A 17,024-nucleotide genomic window follows, 5' to 3' on the forward strand; every position below is an offset into this window, starting at 1 on the left:
AACAGTAGAGAGGAGCATGGAGGCCAGCGAAAACGTTAGCGGTTGCTTCTGTTTATATATCTCTTACTAAGTCAGTCGCTTTCAAACTCAGTGCAGACTAATTTGGATCAGTCTTTGAGCACTGTTTGGGCAGTTTTTTCTGGTGGAGAGGTGCCGGTAGAGGAGCTAAATTTAGCACGTTCACCCAGGTGTTGTGTTGCTGATCAGAAACGGAGGCAATATATACCCGTGACTGCTGCAGAGTCATTTGACCTGGGTGTGAATGCCGAATGCCTTTTCCAGTTGCATTAAAAAGCCAGATATTAGCGGATGTTAGCAGGTTTTTTGGGCAGTGGTAAAAGGGGCTTTAGTTTTCTGTCCTTTATTCTCCTCATGTCCTCAAATGACAATATACTATATATTTTTTATAATCAAAAATAATAATTTACATAATAGTCTCCACAATAAAATTTGTGTTTTTATGCCTCCATGTCAGTGATAGTCGTGGCCAGAATCATTCTGTTTTTGGCTTGTCTGTCCGTTTGTCTCTTTGTCTGTATGTCTGTCCCATTCTTTTGATTGTGATATGTCCACAGCACCTAAAGAGAATTTCTTAAAATTTGGCACAAATTATCCCCTTAGACTCAACGATGAGCTGATTCGATTTTGATGGTCAAAGATCATGTCACTGTGACTTCGTCCATCGCATTCTCGTGAATGCGATAGCTCGAGAACACCTTGAGGAAATTCCCCAAATTTGGCACAAATGTCCAAGAATTTTAGAATTAGAATTTTATATCAAAAGGTCAAAGGTCAACTTCACTGTGACATTATAATATTATGAAAAGGCCTATAAGCCTTTTTGGTTTCCAACCGTTCCTGTACAGTGTTTTAAAAGCACTTTTCTGGCCATTACTTAACGTCATATCTCAAGAACAGAGGAGGAGACATTTGGTCAGATACTGAATTGGTGACACTAATCTTGGGTACCCATGGTGAAACTGAGCTGATTGTATAGATCTTCTGTCCTACCAGCAAGGAAGATGCATGTGAAGCATCCATGTTGTCACAGACATGGATGTAAACTGTAACTGCAACTTGACTGGTTTGTGGAGGCATATAAACATGAAGCAGTAATTCTAGTTTGACAAATTGTAGTGTTAAACTTGTGTTTGATGTTATGATAATTATGGCTGGTATGGCTGAAAATGTATCTGAAAATTGAACACATATAATCACAAATCTGAAACTTTATTTACAAAACCATAGACTGTATATGTATCCTTAAAAACAGTCTTTGTACAAAACATTTTACAAATGTCACATCTTGAGTTGAGTATAGAGAGCACCAAAATTATCTCCCTAGTACTATCAAGTAAATTAAATGTAATTTATGATTGTAATACATGAAAGAAGGAATAAAGCAAACTAACTGATGAATCAATGATCAAATATACAACAGATATTACAATATTTGCTACTCAGTGTTGAATGACCATCTATTGAATTACTAAAATAACCCTCAACAAGTTGGCCTTATATAAAATATGTGTAGCCATATATTTTTTCAACATAATTAAAATCAATAAAGTGGCGTCGATGTGTGTGTAAGTAGTTGACACATACACAAACTCACACTTCCTCTCTCCAGCTGATGTCAGTGTTTATCTACAAGTGTCTGTCTTTCTGTACAATCTCCACACCTCTCCACACTGAGCCTACCTCTAATCTTTAACTGTTCAACAAAAACACAGACAGTTGAAGAGGTGCATCTGTGTGTATTGTGCATCTCTCAAATTAATGTCAGCTACAACAGCCTGATACAAAATAACAATCCAGGATTAACCTGCATACAGCACTTCCGATTCCCAGATTTCAATTCCTCCTCCTCCCCCATGCAGTCTAAAACCAATTTCCGCTTTGGATCATTTAAATTTCATTTGATCTCAGTCTCCCTGTATCTGTTTCCCACTTTTTACCCATCTCTTTGTCTGTTTATAAGTCTGTTGTTGTTGTGCTTGATGCCTGACTTACATCGTCCATTTTCTCTGTCTTTTTCTCCCTTATTTCTCTCTGTCATTTATATGTCAGGCACCCAGCGAGCTAATGCGCGTGCTCCAGCTCCATATAAGAGAGATTTTGAAGCTAAACTGAGGAACTTCTATCGAAAGCTGGAAACCAAGGGTTATGGACAGGGACCAGGAAAAGTCAAGTAGGTGTACACCCTACAATTCAAGAGGATTTGTATATGGATTGTCTAATTTAGTACTGATTTGTATAACTGTATGAACATAGTGAAAAGATAAGGGTGGGACTTAGCAAGGGCCATTCTCGGAACCCATCGGCCATATTCAGCGCCTGACTTCCGGCAGATGGCAATACAGCCTCTGGGGGCAGACCCCTGATTTTTTGGCATTCCGGTTTGATTTGGGTGGAGGACGCCAATTATGTTCCGCCTCGTTAGTTCACCGCACAGACCGTTTAACCTGGCAACAACTGCAGCCGGCTCAAACGTGATTGATCAATATCACATGGACTACAAACAGCCAACAACCGGAAACCAGGGCTCTTTCACCCTTCTTCCGGAGGCAAGATCTCCGGGGTTTGCCTACAGACTCTACATTCAGTGAATGTAGAGTCTGTATATAGAGACTAAGCAAGGGCTAATTGGGAAAGTATTGTTAGATGGACTATGGCATATTTAGCTTGGCTGTATTATGGGGTTGTGGCCAATAACTAGTCTTACTCATGTAGATTGTGGGTATCAGTCTGCCATTAATCGCTTTTTTCAGATGGAACTCTCCTCCCCTCCCACTATCTCTCAACACTATTTTGCAAGGGCACCATTGATGCATCCTGGGCTTAGTGCTGCATAAGACGATTGGGATTGCTCTAAAGAAATACAAACAACGATTTTCCTTAGTGTGCAATTATGATGGATTCAGACAGACTTTTCTCCAGTGCTGGCACAGCACTAAAACGAAGTGTGGAGCTAGGTCTTGATATGCGAGACTACTAGTCAGTGACATACCCTCTTTGGCCTTATAGTAGAAGTCTTAAGAATAAAATATGTATTTAATCAATTATGAACACTGTGTTGATACAAAGTGAAATATTAACATGATCACCATTGTTCATGTCAAGTCTAATACTGCGGGATCTGTGTGTGTGTTTGTGTGTGTGTGCTCCCAGGCTCATCATACGCAGGGACCACCTCCTGGAGGACGCCTTTAACCAAATCATGTGTTACTCCCGGAAAGACCTACAGCGGAGTAAACTTTATGTCAGCTTTGTGGGAGAGGATGGGTGAGAGAGACGCGTTTCATTCCCAATTAATTTCCTTATCAGTGCGAGTGTTAAGTGAGGGTATTTGTTAACTGTAATTGATCCAGGGGTGTTTTGATGAGCATTCATTCTCATCTTAAGTTTCAACATGTACAATTACACACACATCTGATAACATCCCAGTAAACCCACAGTCGTCTGGTGAATGAGCAGCTGGAGCAAGTGGGTGGGAAAGGAACTGCATGAAATATTTTAACATTGACTGTAAACAGAAGCTCATTACAGAGATGACTGACAGCATCTACACTGTGTTTCTGAATGACTGTTGATAATACATGCTTTCTTATCAGTTCTTGTAATATCTGTTAATTATTGTATCTTTTTCTTGAAAATGCACAAGGGCCAATGATTGTGGGGGTTTATCTTTGCTGAAATAACCACTTCTCTAGATTTCACTCAGACTTTTGTCGACACCAGTATTTGCAGAACAAGACAACATATATAGACAAAAACATACAGGTATTTATGTTAATGTGTCATGATTGCAGGCTGGACTACAGCGGACCCTCCAGAGAGTTTTTCTTCCTGGTGTCCAGAGAACTGTTTAACCCGTACTACGGCCTGTTTGAATACTCAGCCAATGACACATACACTGTCCAGATCAGCCCCATGTCTGCCTTTGTAGACAACCACCATGAATGGTGAGGTTTCAATATGTATATGTATATACAGTATCTATCAATCTGTCTGTCTAATGTATGTTTGTGGGAGGTAGTGTGCTGCTGTGCTGACTGTAAAGTGTTCATCTTGTCTGCTCTGACTGCTGCGTGCTGCTCCCAAAATAGAAGTCATTTGCGGGGTGCTGTGTGGAAATTTGGATCAGCAATTTGTGGCTCACCAGCCAATTTTGCCTCAGTGACAGTGATTGAATAGACAAATGGATGGATGGATGGATTGATGGATCATCACATGATGGATGGAAGGGCAGACAACTCGACAGGGCTATCATAATATGATAGGCTGGATGAAGAAGATTGCAGATGTAGCAACATAAGTCCTCAGGGATTTGTTTGTCACGCTGGACAAGCCTCGTGGCTTATCACTTATCAACTTGAAGAATGTCAAGTCAATACTTTTGTGCTTGTCAAGACAATCTGTCTGACGTTAGAAAAGTTCTCAAGACAGAAAGGGTAGAGAAACATGTTCCCTCCTCGTTCAGTTGGTCTCTGTACGATAGACTTCAGCACTGTTCTGACTCAATGCATTATGATCACAGTAAATCTTGAGGGGTTTTATTTATTGTTGTAAACAATGTCACCATCTGCTGCATTCTCAGTTGAAAAATGAACTTCAAATTTCTCTTAAGCCTGTTAAATACTACATGAAACACTCCATGGAAGAAACAAGCCAAATAACTTCCACAGTGTTTATACATCAGCAGAAAGAAGATTTAAAACCAATCTGCTATGTTAAGATCTTTCTGTCAACATCTGAAAGAGTAAACCCGCTCCATCTGGTACTCAGAGCAGGCTACACCAAACACTTGTGAAAAATTGTTTGAAAAAACTGTTCATTCCAGTTCTGATGCTGATGCTTGTATTTACATGTTTTTTCTTCTATTGTGTCTAGGTTTCGCTTCAGTGGGCGTATCCTAGGCCTGGCCCTCGTCCATCAGTATCTGCTGGATGCCTTCTTTACCCGACCCTTCTACAAGGGGCTTCTTCGCATGTAAGTCCCTCAGCCTGCTTCCTCTGACTTCCCATTTCACACCAGCCTGCAGGGCACCAGCATTTCAAATCAGATCCCCTTCACTAACGCTGTAAGACCGTGCTGAGAATCTAAGTATTTCAGTCAGATCCTCTCAGCCAGCAGCTGGCAGTGGGAGCAGCATCCTTATTAATAGCTTTGTCCAAACAGCCTCAAACCCTGCCAAATGTCTGCACTAAGGACAGATGTTTATGTCATTATAAGGGTTCTTCACCTCTTCAGCAACATGGATCCTTTTTTGTGTTTTAAATTCTAATGCAAATTACATACAGTAACCTCTAATGGCATCAAATATTTGATGCATTATGGGGAAATGTGCAGAAAGTAATGTATGAGATATCTTGAATTTTTTCAATTGCTGTAATGATGTAATATATATATATATTTTTTTATCATATAATAATGTGACCATGTGACTTATCATCATCCAACAGTAAACATGGAAAATATATATATATATATATATATATTAATAAAAACAAAAAACATCCAAGTACCACCAGCATGCCAGTTGGTTATTATTATTCTGAAGGTATCAATATACTGTATGGCATGCCAAGCTAAAACTTGGTGACACTGACGATGCAATAAGCCTGTGAATTAATGCAATGAAAACCAAAAATTCAGGGGGTTAAAAAGTACATTTAGAAGAGTGTTTGGGAAGTTAAAGGTAAAAGTCAAGACCAAGATGCTCAGAGTGTTACCTTTATATAACATGTATTAGTATAAAGATCCTGTAGGTTTGTTTTGCCCTCTACTTTTATTTATTACCTTTGGGTCTTGGTAAGCATCTCACATCCCTCATAACTGAGCTGGTACATCTCGAGGGGTTTATCCTGATACATAATAAATTTGAGCAAACATATTTTCCTGCCATGCACCATGCTGTGTGTACATTTTACTACCTTTGGGGAAAGCTGTCTTATGCTGTTGTACATCAAGTAATTAACCTTTAACCTCCCTTCTTACAATCAGCCATAGTTTATGGGTAGGACAATGCATCAATACCTTATTGACCTCTCTGTTAGCTCTGTGTAACCTCTGCCTGCCATCATGCAGCCCATGTGACCTCAGTGACCTGGAGTTCCTGGATGAGGAGTTCCACCAAAGCCTGCAGTGGATGAAAGACAATGACATTGAAGACATGCTGGACCTCACCTTCACTGTCAATGAGGAGGTCTTTGGACAGGTGTGTGTGTGTGTGTGTGTGTGTGTGTGTACTTCCTGCATTTGTTAAATCTGTGACTGCAGCCTGGTAAAAATACATCAGTGTGTAACTTTGAAGTGTCCACATCTGCATGTGATTCTGCAGATTACAGAGAGAGAGCTGAAGCCAGGCGGGGCTGGTATCCCTGTGTCAGAGAAGAACAAAAAGGAGTATATTGAGCGTATGGTCAAGTGGCGTATAGAGCGAGGAGTGGCCCAGCAGACGGAGAGCCTGGTCCGAGGCTTTTATGAGGTACAGCACTTAATATCAGTGTTATAGATATTAATGAGGCTTTCTAATGAAATGGCAATCAGTAAGTCTTTCTTCTTTATAGCTCATAGAAGCTATAATACACTCTATGACAGGGATTTTGATCAATACCAGTGACTCAGTGTGGTTACGTCATTGCATCAGGTGCTAAGAATTCTTTTTTTTTTTTTTTTTTTGGAGCAGTATAAACTCAAGAACTCAGAGCATTCTTCCACCCACCCTCCTACTGACATCTGACATTTTCACTGTTGGATGACGATGCGTTGAGCAAGTAACTGATGTAACAATACAATCCAACTACAAATGCTAAAAATAGTTTTGATCAAGCTAAAAGATGCAGCTAAAATGACAAAGCATCAGTACATTTCACTTAACTACATCCTGACATACTAGCTCTCCATCAGACATGTTTGCTCTAGATCAGGGGCCAGAACTGGCCCATCAAAGGGTCCAATCCGGCCCTCTAGATGACTTTGCACACCTAATGCTGATGCACATGTGGAGGCTGAGAGGTTTCAGGAGCAATTTAAACAGTGAGCAGATAGCTCATGTAAAATACCTATCACCATGGAAATGTAGCATACCTATCACAATGGAAGTGTAGCATCCCTTTCATCATGGAAATGTAGCATACCTATCACTATAGACATGTAGCATACCTATCACCATGGAAATGTAGCATACCTATCACTATAGACATGTAGCATACCCATCACCATGGAAATGTAGCATACCTTTCACTGTAGAAGTGTAGCATACCAATCATCATGGAAATGTAGCATACCTATAACTGCAGAAAGGTAGCATACCTATCACCATGGAAATGTAGCATGCCTTTCACTGTAGACATGTAGCATACCTATAACTGCAGAAAGGTAGCATACCTATCACCATGGAAATCTAGCATGCCTTTCACTGTAGACATGTAGCTTACCTATAACTGCAGAAAGGTAGCATACCTATCACCATGGAAATGTAGCATGCCTTTCACTGTAGACATGTAGCATACCTATAATTGCAGAAATGTAGCATACCTATCACTGTTGACGTGTAGCATACCTATCACCATGGAAATGTAGCATACCTATAATTGCAGAAATGTAGCATACCTATCACAATGGAAGTGTAGCATCCTTTTCACCATGGAAATGTAGCATGCCTTTCACTATTGACGTGTAGCATACCTATCACCATGGAAATGTAGCATACCTTTCATTGTAGACATGTAGCATACCTATCACAATGGAAGAGTAACATCCCTTTCACCATAGAAATGTAGCGTACCTATCACCATGGAAATGTAGCATACCTATCACTATAGACATGTAGCATACCTATCACCATGGAAATGTAGCATACCTATCACGATGGAAATGTAGCATACCTATCACTATAGAAATGTAGCATACCTGTCACTGTAGACATGTAGCATACCCATCACCATGGAAATGTAGCATACCTTTCACTGTAGAAGTGTAGCATACCTATCATCATGGAAATGTAGCATACCTTTCACTGTAGAAGTGTAGCATACCTATCATCATGGAAATGTAGCATACCTATAACTCCAGAAAGGTAGCATACGTATCACCATGGAAATGTAGCATCCCTTTCACCATGGAAATGTAGCATACCTATAACTCCAGAAAGGTAGCATACAGTACCTATCACCATGGAAATGTAGCATCCCTTTCACCATGGAAATGCAGCATACTATAAACATGTAGCATACCTATCATCATGGAAACACAGCAAACCTACCACCATGGAAATTAATTTGATATATAAACAGATATAATAGGTTACTCTTCATACTTGTTCCATGCCTGCTGTAACTCCAGATTGTACACATGGTTACTTATATAACAGAGACAATGTTAAGATTTTGTGCACTACGTAGTTTGGATGTGAATCCAAGGGCACATTCCTAAGAGAGGACAGACAGTTCAAACTTTGAGAAATGATGGTTAGTTTAGAACTGTAAGAAGATGAATGTTGATATTTGATAGCTCACAATCCAACACGCTGTGGAAGCTCAGCTTGACTAAGTGAACTAAGAGTGGACTGTAATCTGGACTGGTGCTCAAATTCTGCTTTTTCTCATGTGTTTTCATAACTGGTACAAACCCAACCCCTGCTAAAGTCCGTTCCCTGGCAGGATGACAAATTACCGGGTCTTTGTGGGCTGCATGTGTGTCAATATGAGTTTACAGGCCTCGCTTTGCTAAACAAATCAAATCCAACATTTGCAGTAAACAAACTGGTGGAAACTTTTCCCAGTAGTGTTTATTCTACTGCCATCTGTGCCACTGTGTATCTCAACAATAAGGATCTATTGAAACTGCCTTTTCTCAATGCTCTGAAATTCCTCAAACAATGATGTATGTGGCAAGCCTGTAATAAATGATCAGGTTTTACCATATGTTATACCATGTGTTGATCTGTGTGTGTGTGTGTGTGTGTGTGTTTTAGGTGGTGGATGTGCGACTGGTGTCAGTGTTTGATGCGAGGGAGCTGGAGCTGGTGATTGCAGGCACTGCAGAGATCGACCTGGCAGACTGGAGAAACAACACAGAGTACAGAGGAGGTATGTAAAGCTGGGGGGCAGTGGTGAGGCAACAGAGCAGAGGTGTAGATGAAAGTGTTAATGGCACACTCACAGCAATGTCAGAAAACTAGAAAGGTCAAATGCATACACTGGCTCATTTTCAAGTGACATATTTATCTACAACTTGGAGCTACAAGCACGCAACCACTAACCCTATGGTTTGAGCGGTGGGGGATTAGTAGGTGCCTTGTGTTAGAGTGCCTCTGTACAGAGGTGGGTTCAAGTATTTGTCGTTTACTTTTTCTTAGCCAGTAGAGGGATGAAACCCAGAAATCTGATCCTGATAGGGAGGTGTAGGAAAAAATGAAATGAGATTGGAAGTAACCAATTTCACATCGGCTTATAAAACTTAAACCCCCAATTTCCATACATGCTGGGTCCATTGTGACTGTGATCCACTGCAATTCGAAAGGCAATTTGCCAATGTCCACTGGATGGGAGAGCACTTAAGACCTCATAAGATCTTATTAAGGCCTAGATGCACCAAACTGACATCAAAGAACTAGTGGTGACACAAGCCGACTATCATGTCGCCTCACATTGCAGTGCCAAAAAGTTGTGCAAGAACACACTGCAAAGACTCTGTATTTGTTATTCGAAAAGGTAAACTGGAAGACTGTCATGATGCTAGTTAGCCAGCTAGCACATTAGAAACACAATCTGATGTTGAAAGAACAAAGCATATTTATTGTGTGCAAGCAAACAGTAACACAAACAATTACAAGCCTTTTCTGTTAAAGAGCTCAGTAGCTAAAGAGAATATTCTTACCTAATATAACAGGTTTGTTTTGATCTCACTCCCTCTTGACTATAGTCATTTCATTGCTTTCCTCACTTTGTTTCTCTTCTTGTGTGCTGAGCTTAACATCCAGTCAGTGTGATTTCAATCACTGATGGGCTCCGCTGTATCTGATGCCGATTCAATATGCTGAATCGGCCCAAAGAAAGCCAACAAAGGCTGACAAGAGCCAAGGATGCGGGACACACTGCAAAAACTATGGTGACAGAAGCTCACTGCCCAACATTGACCAGTGGCTGACTGTCAGTTTGGTGTGTCTGGACCTTTAAACGCTGGCCATCAGGATACCCTGCAAAACAACTTTTGTTGTGTTTCCTGTGATTCAGAAGAAAGAATGCAAGGGTTTTCCCTAACCACCATGCTGGCTGTGTTTACAACGTAGGACTGTTAGGGCGGGTGTAAATCGAAACAAACCAATCACGTCTTGTCTTTTGACAAGTGGCTCAACCTCACACACCTCATCCCTCTCCTCGCATCACTGTGCCGCTAACAGCTAACTGTTGAAAAATTGTTAGCGCTGTTAGCTGTGATTGCATTACCTTTCTCCTTCAGCAGCTCTCTCCACCTGGGAAAGGCTACCCTGATGTTGACCCTTGTTTTATGAATTTGCTGGTCACCTTGCCTTTTTCATTCCCTTTTGCGCTTTCTTGGCGACGAGGATTCCGTCTTCTGTGATGCTGCATATGCATGATCCTGCATTATGCTCAAAGAGTGGGACTTTGTTATGCTGCAGTAGTGCCAGGGTAGTAGCGAAGCGCTTCTTGCTCCTCTCCTTCGGCTTCTCAGTCATGCAGCGCTGCCCTGGCTCTCAACGAAAACGCCGAAGGTGGTGAAACGTTATGGAACCCCCCAGACAACTTACCTGCACAATGTACAAACAAATCTGAAATTCTCCTTTTACGAGAATAAGTCAGATTATTGGTGGAGGTAATAATACACCAATGGTGACATATTTATGAATGCAGACATTGATTTTTGCCAATAAACAACTGAAAATGCTACACAATGTCCCTTTAAGCTAACATATTTATTTAGGAAATACAGCTAAAAATGAAAGTGTGCTGTTGACAGTAGTCAGCAAAGACAGCCCCAAAGGATCTGTTACCAAAATCATCAAAAATGAGCTGCAAATGTTTATTCAGTATGCTTTCAAAACAACAGAAAAGTCACTAAAACAACTCTAAACAATATAAGAAATGTGGCTGCTGAAGAACAGGTGGACCCCTTCTGAAATGCTTCTTAATTTAAACTGCGACAGAGGCATCATGTTGTGGCTGTGCCAGGACACAATGTAGCTGCACCCATCGAATGGACATGAGGGGTAACTTACTACAGCATATCTGCAGCATATAGTCCTAAATGTGTTTTGATTTTTATTGTCTGATCGGGGAAAGATTATCAAATAGTTATAGTTATATTTTTAATTTAAATATCAGGAAGGGATCAACCTTTACCTGGATTTTAAAACTGAAATCAGTCAATTCAAGTCTATTTTCTATTAACTGATCCAAAAAGGTAACATTATGTATTACACTCTGTAATTATTGCTGTTATCATTTTTAACTACTTGTGCTATGATAAATAGTGATTCATTAGTTTGAGAAACAATTTCATTACCTATTTAACATCTGTATCAGGTTTTACTGTAATGTACTGTATAATGAGCACTTGAAACTTTGGGGAGTTATTGCTATTTAATTATTGTAATGCATATTGTGTACTGTACAAGTATGCAAGCGCCAGTGTCCAAACCATTTATGAGAGATCACATTAAAAGGCTTTTTAAGGGTCTGGCCAATACAGTTGAAAAGCCGCCAGCAGCAGGGAGACAAGAGAACTCAAACCGACAGTCGGCCATGACTCAGTGTGAGGCTCTTTTAATAGATGAATCGACTGAGACGGACAAAACAGCTCCGCCATTAAACATTAAACAGCAGAGCCCATTCAAAAATCACAGATTTTGAGATGGAAGGAGCAAGGGGGTGAGGAACAGGGGACAGAGGCCTTATTTGTTATTCATCCGACTCATGCACCATCATCATCTATCTCCCTCCAGGTTACCATGACAACCACATAGTGATTCGCTGGTTCTGGGCAGCTGTGGAGAGGTTCAACAATGAGCAGAGGCTGAGACTGCTGCAGGTATTGCACGTTGGTGACCACATGCACACAGGCTGCCCCCATGTGGAGGCTGGGTGCCCTGCAGGTGCTGCAGAGTCGTGTTTATCACAAAGCACAGATACACACCAGTGTATGGCGGTGGTTTACCTTTTAGCTTGCTAATGTGCTTGAGGCTGGAGAGGAATGTCATTTTAATCTCTCCTATATATTACTAGATTATACAATTTGCATTTAATTTTCTGTTTTCACTATTGAAATATTCTCAGATTACTTGTTTAAATTCATATTGAATATATGCAACTGAGAAAGGGTGAGGGAGCTTTGGTGAAGGCATGTGGCCTTGTGCTTACCTAGCACTGTCATACCTTGACAGTAAAAATCATGGGAGCAAGGTGTGGGAAGTCATGAATAATAACAATGTTTCAGGGTGCTGCTTTTATACTTTGTGTGACTTGTGTGGCCTTCTTCTTTCCAGTTTGTGACAGGCACCTCCAGTATTCCTTATGAGGGATTTGCCTCTCTTCGGGGCAGTAATGGACCCCGCAGATTCTGTGTTGAGAAGTGGGGGAAAATCACCTCCTTACCCAGGTAGGATGTCTAAAGGGATAACTATGTAGCCTTAAATGCACAAAAGGGATTCACTTTTTTTTTTTTTGTTTTAATACCTTTAATTTTTTGTATTAGTCTCCCCTTGCTAAATTAAATATTGATTATTACACAAGATCAGTGGTGGGTAGAGCACTGAAAATGTATACTCAAGTATAGGCAGTAGTGTAATGTAACTAAGTAATAATGCTTCGTTACAGTACTTAAGTATTTTCTTGGAGTATCTTTACTTGATATTTTATATTTCTGTCAATTTCTTTCACTTTTATTCCACTATATTTACTAATAAAATGTATACTTTTATTTAGATACGTTTCCCCTAAGCATCTTCATTACAACAAAATAGGGAAGGAAGGGAGGAAGAAAGGGACGGACAAATGCAGAAACAGGAGGAAAATAAAAACTGAATTTATTTTGTTAAATTCTTTAAGTTGTGACAATGACCTCTTTTTTCTTCAAGTGTAATGTGGGCTGCAATTTTAAGGTGGCACTAGCTTTTTTTTTAATTAGCAACATTTAGTACAGTACATGTCACAGTTAATATCAGATACTTTAAGACTTTTACTCAAATAATATACTAATAGGTGATTTAAACTTCTACCAAAGTTATTTTCTGGTAAGATTTCTGTACTTTGACTCAAGTGTGGCTTTCAGGTAATTCATCCACCACTGAGTAATAGTACAGTTACTACCATGATCAATGCCTCAAGGAAAAGTGAAAATCACCATTTAATAAACCTACTCAAATAAAAGTAAATTCATTTACATTCAAATCAAAAAAGCAAAACAAATTAGACCTTACATTATCTCCTTATACATCTATCTGATAATGTTTTGTTTGTGTGTGTGTGTGTGTGTGTGTGTCTCCACAGGGCTCACACTTGCTTTAATCGCCTGGACCTCCCACCCTACCCCTCCTTCTCCATGCTCTACGAGAAGCTGGTCACTGCTGTAGAGGAAACGAGCACGTTTGGCTTGGAGTAACCTCATATCAGCTCACGCCCGGGTTTAACTTGGGAGAGAATCACCTGGAAATCCACCCTTCTCACTTTGGAGAGACATGGAAACTAAAACTAATATCCTCAAATGGCAACTAACCCTCCCAGTGGACAACTCTGCTGTTTTTTCCAACTGGCTTCTCTTCACCCAGCACGCACGCTTCGTTCCGATTCTCTGCCTTTCTTTCATATATTTAATAGAAGTCAATCAAGTGAACACCTTCTGGAAGAAAGGCCGAGAATCGGAGAACGGTTTAAAAAACTGAATAGTACAATTTCTTTTTCAGTTTTCATGGTAACATTTGTTCGTTGAGCCACATGTGTGCTTTATCTCTTCAGTTGATGGCCTTCTTTACTGGATTTCTAGCACCTCCCCTTCTCCTACTCCTCTTCCTCCAACCTGCACCTCAGAGACAGCTGCTCAGAAACCACTAAGCTCCCTTCTCCCTCTCTGGACCTCTAAACTGTGTCCTTTCTGTACTGGGGCTGCAACGTTATGAACTATAATACACACACACACACACACACACACACTTATCACCTTTGCACAAGACACACAAACATGGAACACTTTGTTTTTATTGATGGTGCAAACCAGTGTTTCCCCCCAAGATTTTTTATCAGCATGGAAAGATGTGACATTTTAGGCTTAGAAATGGATGTTGGCTGGTCCTCCTGTCTGTTAGAGAGCAGGGGGAACACTAGTGTGCACAAATACACACACAAACAGATACACAAATTGCATAGAACCAGTTGTTCTAAGATTCAAATTACACTTGTTTTCACATTCTTGATTCCTGAATAAGGTGGACAGTGACTCACAAATCATCAGTGACACTAATGGACATTGACTCGTTGTGATACTGACGGCAGGTTCTTGTCAGGACTGTTAGCTTCAAAACTGCAGTCAGAGCTCTTACAGGGGCAAGAAAGGTAAATACTCATCTGAGACATACAAACACATGCATAAAGTGTGACAGCCTTGATGCTGTGGGTGCACTCTCTTACAGTGCAACAGATGCACTCACTCCACAATACAGATACATTTACTGATACACTTCAGTCAGATAGAAGTGCAGGGCTCCTCTCTGTCAAACAGTTCCACACATTTATCATGAGCAGTAGGTGCACTTTCTCACACAGACAGATGACATCTACACACCAGGTCCTCCTCACTGATGTAATCCCCTCCCACCTATGAAAGTGATGAATGTACCAAATAAGTGACTGAATGTATGAACCTCAAGCGACTCTGTTCGGCCCCCTGAGGAAGATTTCACACAGGCCGAAGAGTATACACAAAGTGGAGGGAAAGGAAATCAAACGAGACATGGTTGCCTGAGGGATGAGAACGCACTTCACTCGATTTTGGCACAGGATTCAACCTTGTGAGCTGAAAGACACTAGCCTGGTGTCCCCCGGGTACCTGGTCAGGGTTCAGTGGTGGGATCTTTTTAGTGCCTCTTGGGTTTTCCTGACCATCAAGTGAAATTTAATAGGATATGTTATTTTATTTTCTTGTAAAAAAAAAGAAAAAAAGACCAGATCAAAGATGGTGAAACTTAAGGAATTGTGGTTTAAATTCACAAAACAGATATCAACACAAGGGGGCAGTAAGATGTCTTGTCATTATCATGGGTCCTCTAAGAAGAGAACCAGTGATTTCCTCCTTTCTGAATGACCAAACCAGATGTGACGATAATGTTGTCAGGAACAAGCACCAGCCCTTAGGGCTGTACAGATACTATACTTTAGAATTTTTAGCATACAAGTCCATGCCAGGCAATAGTTTTGTCTTAAAAGCATGTGATAAAACATTTCTCTAAGTGCACGACCCAAACCCTGAGGACCCTGTCACTCACACACTTTCTTACATGCACACAAAAACACACACACCTTCTCATTTTTTATGGGGTGCATGCAAGATTACACCTACTGTACAGAGTCCTGTTGGAGTTACACCACAGGGGCTGGAATAGTGCTAGACAGCCCCACATGTGATGTGAAATGTGGAGGCAGACTTTCATATCCCAGCCCCCTCCCCCCCTACTGGTCCAACACTGCATGCGGGATCTTCCTGGTCAGCTCTGTGAGCTGTGCCGGGGTTGAAACCCCTAGATGGCGTTGTGTTATAGCTCGATATTGCATGCTGAAATAGTGCAACACACTGTCCTTACTAGCTTTTTTGCATGAGGATATTGCTATCCATTCAGAAAAAGGGGTGAGGGAGCTGGTTAAGTTTTGTCACTTTGGTTGTGGCGCTCATTTGGGGCATGCAGCCTTATGCTTACCTGGCACTGTCATACCTGGAGTGTTAATCTCATGGGAACAAGGTGTGGGAAACAAATGCTTTAGTCACTTAGTTTTAGCACTGGGAATGGACAATGTGTGAATGCAGGGGTTTGTTTTCTCTGTGACAGTGTAAGGGCGAGTATCTTGGCAGCATGTTTCAAAAATGTTGTTACTTTCACATGTGCGTGTCTGCCTATCTTAGTAATAGGTTGATGGTTATGGTTCATTGCTCATGAAACAGTGATGAATCAATAGGGCTGTTTTGATTTTGTGAAACGTGAGAGCACATGTATGTGTACCATGTGTGCAGTCCTGTTTGTCTCTTTGTATATAGATGTATATGTATGTCTGTCCTGTTGTGTGTATAAATATATATTTTGCACCGAATGTACCAAAGGTTTGGGGCTTGCAAAGTCAACCATTAGGCCTGTCTAACAAACACATCCCACTTCTGGCTTCTGCCAGATCCTACAGAGCATCACCTCATGTTTGCTTGAGGGGCAGATTTGTGGCATGGGCAACACATTTCACATTAGGATATACATTCACTTGGTCAGTTTGACATTTTCCATAATGAGGCTTTTCTGCTGCAGAAGACTGGTAAGATTAATTACTTGCTTCACATCCAGATGAAGACAGTTGCACCTCTTGTCTTTCCTAGTACATTTCTGACAGGACATGGCTCCGGTTTTCAGAATTCCACTCTATGCAAAGCTCCTGTATGTGTGTCTCCATTTCACCCCGATGATTGTAATAAAAGAGAACAAATGGCAAATTTTGATTAATGCTACATGACCCTGATTTATCTTTTTCAATAGTTTTGTACTAGTTGAATGAGTAAAATAACAAATGTATTATCATTATTGTACATCATAAAACTTAATCTGTTAGGAAGCACTTCATCATCAGCTACCACTACCTCTCCTTGATTAAGTAATCCTAACTAAAACCCAAAGTTATAACATTTTCCAGCCAGATATGTCAAGTGCAAGTGCAACAAAATAAAAATAAATCTTAAAGGACAATATTGAAAATAAATATTAAATTCCAAAACTGTCCCTATGAATACTTCATACATTTGTAATTGCATGG

The 17,024-nt window shown here is 40.5% G+C and overlaps 1 protein-coding gene across 3 annotated transcripts in view; it reads left to right on the forward strand.

The window, feature by feature from the left end:
* Nucleotides 1-16,711, forward strand: part of hecw2a (HECT, C2 and WW domain containing E3 ubiquitin protein ligase 2a) — a 62,506-nt gene extending 45,795 nt beyond the window's left edge. For all 3 annotated transcript variants that reach the window (XM_033617766.2, XM_033617768.2, XM_033617767.2), the window contains 10 exons: nucleotides 2,071-2,191; nucleotides 3,172-3,285; nucleotides 3,813-3,965; nucleotides 4,894-4,992; nucleotides 6,091-6,220; nucleotides 6,344-6,490; nucleotides 8,981-9,095; nucleotides 11,972-12,057; nucleotides 12,512-12,624; nucleotides 13,515-16,711. In XM_033617766.2, coding sequence (XP_033473657.1) covers nucleotides 2,071-2,191; nucleotides 3,172-3,285; nucleotides 3,813-3,965; nucleotides 4,894-4,992; nucleotides 6,091-6,220; nucleotides 6,344-6,490; nucleotides 8,981-9,095; nucleotides 11,972-12,057; nucleotides 12,512-12,624; nucleotides 13,515-13,626 — 1,190 coding nt within the window. In that variant the 3' untranslated portion in view covers nucleotides 13,627-16,711. The remainder of the gene's footprint in view (nucleotides 1-2,070; nucleotides 2,192-3,171; nucleotides 3,286-3,812; nucleotides 3,966-4,893; nucleotides 4,993-6,090; nucleotides 6,221-6,343; nucleotides 6,491-8,980; nucleotides 9,096-11,971; nucleotides 12,058-12,511; nucleotides 12,625-13,514) is intronic.
* Nucleotides 16,712-17,024: the final 313 nt, after the last annotated feature.

The sequence above is a fragment of the Epinephelus lanceolatus genome, chromosome 14 (genome assembly GCF_041903045.1).
Source record: "Epinephelus lanceolatus isolate andai-2023 chromosome 14, ASM4190304v1, whole genome shotgun sequence".
In the NCBI taxonomy this organism is placed as follows: Eukaryota; Metazoa; Chordata; class Actinopteri; order Perciformes; family Serranidae; genus Epinephelus; species Epinephelus lanceolatus.